Consider the following 7,121-nt stretch of genomic DNA (forward strand, 5'->3'; position numbering starts at 1 on the left):
AGATGAGCGGTGCGCGGACAGAAAACAGAGAAGTTTCAGCGGAATGGCTCGCGGCCTGCTGACCGGCCGGCCGTGCGCTCTGCTGCCGCGCTCAGCGGCTTTTCCCCGGCGTTGAACCCGCGACCTCCGCGCCGGAGCGGCGGGCGGAGCTCCGTGATCTGCTGCGCTGCTAACGATGTGCAGCTAGCTGCGAGCTGAAGCCACAACACCCACTGAACTGCTGTTTTCCCCTCAGGTGGGTGCAACTTCCCCGCTGCTTTACATCTGGATCAGCCCCGGTCCACACCGGTCCTGATCTGGTCCTGATCTGGTCCTGATCTGGTTCTGATGTGGTCCTGATCTGGTCCTGATCTGGTTCTAATCTGGTTCTGATCTGGTCCTGATCTGGTTCTGATCTGGTCCTGATCTGGTACTGATCTGGTCCTGATCTGGTCCTGATCTGGTTTTGATGTGGTACTGATCTGGTCCTGATCTGGTTTTGATGTGGTACTGATCTGGTCCTGATCTGGTTTTGATGTGGTTCTGATCTGGTCCTGATCTGGTTTTGATCTGGTCCTGATCTGGTCCTGATCTGGTCCTGATTTAGTCCTGATCTGGTCCTGATCTAGTCCTGATCTAGTCCTGATCTGGTCCTGATCTGGTCCTGATGTGGTCCTGATGTGGTCCGGTGTGTTGTGCTGTGTTGCAGGCTGCAGCATGGAGCGGTCCGGCAGCATCCAGCTGGACATCCCGGACTTCAGTAACTCGGTTCTGCTGCACCTGAACCAGCTGCGGGTCCAGGGCCGGCTGTGCGACATCGTGGTGAACGTTCAGGGCCACAGCTTCCGGGCGCACAAGGTGGTCCTGGCCGCCAGCTCGCCGTACTTCAGAGACCACATGTCTCTGAGCCAGATGAGCACCGTGTCGCTGACGGTGATCCGGAACCCGTCGGTGTTCGAGCAGCTTCTGACCTTCTGCTACACCGGGCGGCTCCGCCTGCAGCTCGCCGACATCATCAGCTACCTGACGGCCGCCAGCTTCCTGCAGATGCAGCACATCATCGACCGCTGCACCCAGATCCTGGAGGGGATCCACCTGAAGATCAGCCTGGCCGACCTGGAGGAGGAGGGGGAGGAGGAGGGGCGGGGCCTCCGGGGCGGCGGGACCCCGGAGGCCGTGGCGCGAGCGGGGGGGCGGCGCGGCGGCCCGCGCCTCCTCGGCCCGCGGGGGGGGCGGAGCGCGAGGCCGGAAGCCCCGCCGAGGAGCCGCTCAGCCCCGCGGGCGCCGAACAGGAGGGGGGGGCCCCCGGACCGGCAAGGAGCCCGTCCTCCGCATCGACCGGGCCGGACAGTGGTACGTGGAGACGGGCGGCGAGTCGGACCGGGGCGGCGCCGAGGACGGAGGACCGGAGGGGGTCCGCATCAAGACGGAGAGGATGGAGGAGTGGATCGGAGCGGAACACCAGGAGGAGGGAGGGGCGGGGGAGGAGGGGGGCGTCGCCGTGATGATCGACACGTCCGGACGCTGCGCCCCGCTGCAGCCGGGCCCGCCCCCCCCCCCCGCCAAGAGCCTCCAGCCCTCCAGCAGCTTCAGCGAGACGGACAGGTGAGACAGAGACGCCATGATGGAGGAGCCAGGCGGAGCGCCGCTGGTCAGCTGACCTCAGGCTGATGGTGTGTGTGTGTGTATGTGTGTGTGTGTGTGTGTGTGTGTGTGCAGGTTCAGTCCGACCGGCAGTGTGGTCGTCCTGGCGGAGCGTCAGAGAGCGAAGAGCGAGTCTCCCAGCCGGATGGACGACCCGCGGCAGCCCAGCTCCCAGGTACGCCACGCTACATTACCCAGCATGCCGCGGGGCGCCGGCGCCGCATGCGGTCCCGGCGCTGAAAGTCCCGCAGAGCTGCGCAGTAGTTTGTGTGTTTACCGTCTTCAGGATCCGGTTCAGTCAAGAACCTGATTCTCATGCTGAGGCCACTTCCTGTTTCCTGTCCATCTGAACATTCCATCTGGATCAGGAAGTTACTTTGTGTCGTTTTTACCATTTTAAACAAGTTAAAGTATCAAAGTATCATCTTGTGTTATTTTCAGCTGTAGTTCAATAGTAATCAACAGCTAATATTCGAAGCTTCGGCCGGGGGGGGGGGGGGGGGGTGTTAAGCGTGTTAACCTTCAAACTGCTTGGCTTTCCACACACGGGTAACAGTTCACCCAACACAGTTCACATAGTCACAGTTCCTCCTCAAAAAAAAAAACACAGCGCTGAAAACATACTTAACATACTTATAACTTCAATTAATAGCCCGAGAGAGAGAGAGAGAGAGATGGTCGAGCGAGCTAGAAAGTGAATGTTAGAGTGAATGTTAGAGGGAGCGGTAGTAACGAGAAAGCCGGTGAATCAGAGAAATAAAACGTTATTTTCTGATTGTTTCACAGCGGTTACGTTGTAAAGCGCAGAGAGAGAGAGAGAGAGAGAGAGAGAGAGAGAGAGAGGAGAGAGAGAGAGAGAGAGAGAGAGAGAGAGAGAGAGGGGGGGGGGGGGGGGGGGGGAGAGAGAGGGAGATCAAAATACCGGTAGCCTACCTTAGAAAAAAGATTAAAAAAAAAAAAAGATCAATGGAGAAATGTCTTGCTGCTGCTTCTCCAGAGTTTTGTTCAGCAGATTTGAAACTGACAGCTTGAATTTCAGGTCGTACTTTTTTCTCTGTGTCGCCATGGCGATCAGCAAATGTGACTGAGGTTTGAATGCAAGTAAAAAAAAAAAGAAACCGCTTCGCAGCGTCAATGGCAACCGGCTTACGGATTACATATAACATTACATTTAAAAAACAAATATCTGAATCCCAAAATTGAAAACCGAATACCTACCCAACGAACGAATATCCGAATAGTCGAATATTCAGGTCCAGCCCTAGTTCAATCTAATCTGTGAAACCGGTCCGTTTGGTTTCTAACAACATGAAGACGTTCAGATCTGATGTGAACTCAGAGGGTCCACAGAGGGACCAGAGGGTCTACTAAAACCTGCAGCTCACAGCAGAGACATTAGAGACCGAGTCAGTGAAATGATCTACAGATTAATATGAAACAAGAAGAACAAGAAGAGGTGAAACACGTTCAGCAGACGTCAGGTCAGCTGTTCCTGCTCAGGACAGATCAGTCTGTTCCGGATCAGCCGTGTGTTCCAGATCCATATCTGGAACCACATCTCCAAAACTCAGAAAGCCGCAGCAGTTTGTCAGCAGCTTTGTGCTCACCGGATATTAAAAAGCCCGTTAGACCGGTCTGTGGTATTAAAGGGCTTCTTCTTCTTCTTCTTCTTCTTCTCCTTCTTCTCCCGCAGGGGGAGGAGCACGCGGCGTTCGATATGGGCGGGTACGAGGAGTACCTGAGGGAGCAGGTGGGCGACCGCTGGTTCCGCTACAACCCCCGGCTCACCTGCATCTACTGCTGCAAGTCCTTCAACCAGAAGGGCAGCCTGGACCGCCACATGCGTCTGCACATGGGCATCACGCCGTTCGTCTGCCGCATCTGCGGGAAGAAGTACACCCGCAAAGACCAGCTGGAGTATCACATCCGCAAGCACACGGCAACAAGCCGTTCCACTGCCACGTCTGCGGCAAGAGCTTCCCTTCCAGGCCATCCTGAACCAGCACTTCCGCAAGAACCACCCGGGCTGCGCGCCTCAGGAGGCCCACAGCGCCTCGCCCGAGACCACCACCGCCTCCGTGCCGTCCCGCGGCGGCCGGACCGACGAGGCCTCGCCCGGGCGCGAGGAGCCGGAGGGCGGGGGGGAGGGGGAGGGGGAGGGGCGTACGGAGAAGGGCCCCAGGCCTCCGTCTCACCACCGGGCCCGACTGACCGCCGACGGGGGGGTGGGGGGTGGGGGGGTGGCGGTCCGGTCCCGTCGGGCGGCCTGGTCCGGTCCGGTCCGGTCCCGTCGGGCGGCCCGGTCCGGTCCGGTCCGGTCCGGTCCCACTACAATCAATGCAACAGCAGTTAGGAAACGCGTGGCGTCTGGGAGTCCGAACTGAGATTTTTCCGCTTTAAACCGCATCTACCTTCACTAACCAAACCGAACAGATTAAGCTATATGAAGAAACGCCACACACTCCAACAACCTCATCACCACAGGACACAGTGGTTATCGTTTGCCTCTGTCTACTTTCTTATGTTACAGATTTCTACTTTTGTATTTACTGGTGTTACAGGTTCAGAACGCAGCAGGACAGCAGTCTGTCCGGTGGAAACTTTGCCAAAATCCTCGGTGCCGGTTTCCTGACGGTCTCGGTTCAAATCGTCCTCGTTCGCCTCGAGACAATCCGAGCGGGCGGCTCCGGTCCGCCCGCTCTCTAAGTGCCACGACGGCTGAAAACACTCGACTGCACAAAAAAGCTCAAAGAGAAAACGGAGTCGGGTCGATTTGGCTGTAAAACGAGCCGACCCGATCTCCGGATCTGGTCTAAATTCCGCAGAGCGAGGCAGTAAACCGGTTTTAAGGATCCAGTAGATTTGAACCGCTGCTCCGCCGGCGGCCTGTTGCCCGTTCAGACGGCGGAGCCTCAGATAAGCTACAGCTCAGTTACCTCTCATCACTACGCAATACAGCTGCCGCATCCCAGCATGCACAGCTCCGCACAGCCAGGAAGCACTCAGTCACACAGTGAGACGCTCTGTCTCTGTTAGCTATTTTTATAAGCAAGTTTTTCACGGACACTTTTAGCTCTGACAATGTGTGTGGAGGAGGAGGAGGAAGAAGAGGAGGAGGAGGAGGAAGAAGAGGAGGAGGAGGAGGAGGAGGAGGAGGAAGAAGAGGAGGAACAGAGACCTGTCAGACCAGATGGATGTAGTCGCCGGGCCGGCAGCAGGACAGATCCTGAGGTCAAAGTTCACCCGCTGGGGGTCGGGGCGGGTCGGACTTCCCGGCAACCAAAGGAAAGGAGGCGTGCCTGTTGGCCTCCGAAACGCCAAAACAACTTCAGCACTTAGAGGCGGGTCGAACGGAACGGACGGACTTTTTTACCGAACTATGAAAATCTATATACATATATCACACGCATATTTAAACAACTAGTTTTTTTTTTGCATAAAGAACAATGTAAACCGCTATGTGATTCAGTTGTATGGGTAGCACATGGATTGGCTGTTACTGTTTTTCTAGAGCTGTGAATCAGATCTCGGAGCCGGTGGGTTTTTATGCAAAGTGAAGCGGTCTTCCTCAGTGAAGCGGTCTTCCTCAGATCAGATCAGACCGGACCGCCCACCGGCTGCACTCTTCAGGCTAAACAGGAACTATCAGGTATAGAGACTCTGTCTTTCTTTTATTCACTGACCGGACGTTTACTCTTCCCTTCGTAGCAGAACGCTAACGGCTAACGGCTAACGGCTAACGGCTAACGGCTAACGGCTAACGGCTAACAGCTAACGGCTAACGGCTAACAGCTAACGGCTAACGGCTAACAGCTAACGGCTCACCTCAGTCAGCTGCTCAGTGGAAAGCCTCCTGTACATAGAAGAGCAGCAGCAGGCGAGACGCATGCTGATCACACTGAACCTGCTGCACAGGACACAACCTCTGCTGGCATTTACACCACACACACACACACACACACACACACACACACACACACACACACACACTCAGACACACACACACACACACACTCAGACACACACTCAGACACACACACACTCAGACACACACTCAGACACACACAAACACACACCACACACAACACACTCAGACACTCAGACACACACACAACTCAGACACACACACACACACACACACACACACACACACTCAGACACACACACACACACTCAGACACACACACACACACATCCTGCAGAATCTCAAGGAAACAGACTGAAGTGACTTTCAGTGCAGCAGAAACAGCAGAAAAATCTCATTTCATCACAAGACATGAAGCGATTTGTTTTTTACCTTTCTGTCCTCCACATGGAGTCTGAACCGGTCTGAACCGGACTGAACCGGACTGAACCGGCCAGACAGTAACGGACAGAAACAGTAAGGAAGCTAACAGCTGCTGTGTGTTCTGGTCTGGGATCAGATCCAGTCCGTCTGACCTGGAGAGTAAAAACCATTTGACTTCAAGGAAAAGCTGCGTCCGGTCTGGTCCGGGTCCAGTCCAGTCCAGTCCAGAAAAACAAAACCTTCTCTCCCTACTGACTGTTTAAATCTAATCTGGTCCGGTCCAGACCGGTCTAATCTAGTTTGTTCTAGTCAGAGAAACAAATTGTTCTCTCCCCTACTGACAGTCCGGTCTGGTCCGGTCCAGTCTCTGAACCCATCGTCTATCGGTCTGAGGACGATCAGACTCTGGGGAGGACGGTCAGTATTCGGGGGTTTCCGGTGCAGCCGGCGGACATCCGGGCCAAGACTTCCTCTTCCTGAGCCGGTCTGTTTACAGTCCGGTTAGTCGAACGTTTCTCCACAAAACACAAACATCCAGACTGTCTGCAGGTGTTTCAGGTCCAGACCACATTTCAGCTAATCTCTATGAACAGATCTCTGCATATGAAACGTTTCTCAACCAGAAACCCCAAATATTGGCCGTCGCCCCCGGAGTCTAATCTTCGTCAGACCGATAGACGATGGGCTCCCAGATCGGGTCTAGACCGGTCTAATGTAGTCAGAGAAACAAATGGTTCTCTCCTCTACTGACTGTCTAATCTAATCCGGTTCAGTCCAGTTCAACTGTGAAGAACGACCTCATCCTCATCCTGATCCTCATCCTGCTCTCGGTCTTCATGAGGTTTTCATGCTGATAAATTTGCTTTCCATGCCAAATGATTTAATATATTCTGCATTAGTTTCAGCTGGACGACTTCTGGCTTTGATGCTTTTCACTTTTTTACTCTTATTGTGTGAAACAAACGTTTATGATATGAATATCCAGTAACCTTGACCACAACATGCCTACTTAAAATCAAATCATTTAGATATATACTTAATGAATTACTCATACTGTTGATTCTTCAAAATATATGCTAATATATCGAAGCAGAAAACACGTCAAAGAAAAAATGGAATTTAGTAAATTAACTTTTAATACTGTACATTTTTTAAAGAAGAGGTACTTAACATGTCATGTACTAGACAAACCTGAAAGGTTTTATGTGAA

General features: G+C 53.8%; 1 protein-coding gene across 1 annotated transcript; it reads left to right on the plus strand.

Annotated features, from left to right (window-relative positions):
* Positions 1 to 4,329, plus strand: zbtb37 (zinc finger and BTB domain containing 37). The gene is given in 10 exon segments (XM_071512935.1): positions 1 to 235; positions 689 to 1,213; positions 1,216 to 1,266; positions 1,269 to 1,584; positions 1,699 to 1,798; positions 3,317 to 3,557; positions 3,560 to 3,598; positions 3,601 to 3,761; positions 3,764 to 3,930; positions 4,185 to 4,329. Coding segments are annotated over 9 exon segments (1,737 nt in total). The 5' UTR covers positions 1 to 235; positions 689 to 696.
* The last annotated feature ends 2,792 nt before the right edge of the window (positions 4,330 to 7,121 follow it).

This window comes from Centroberyx affinis, unplaced genomic scaffold (assembly GCF_046629955.1).
Source record: "Centroberyx affinis isolate AG114_WGS23_722 - 3 ecotype Tasmania unplaced genomic scaffold, CSIRO-AGI_Caff_v1 ptg006641l_1, whole genome shotgun sequence".
NCBI lineage: Eukaryota > Metazoa > Chordata > Actinopteri > Beryciformes > Berycidae > Centroberyx > Centroberyx affinis.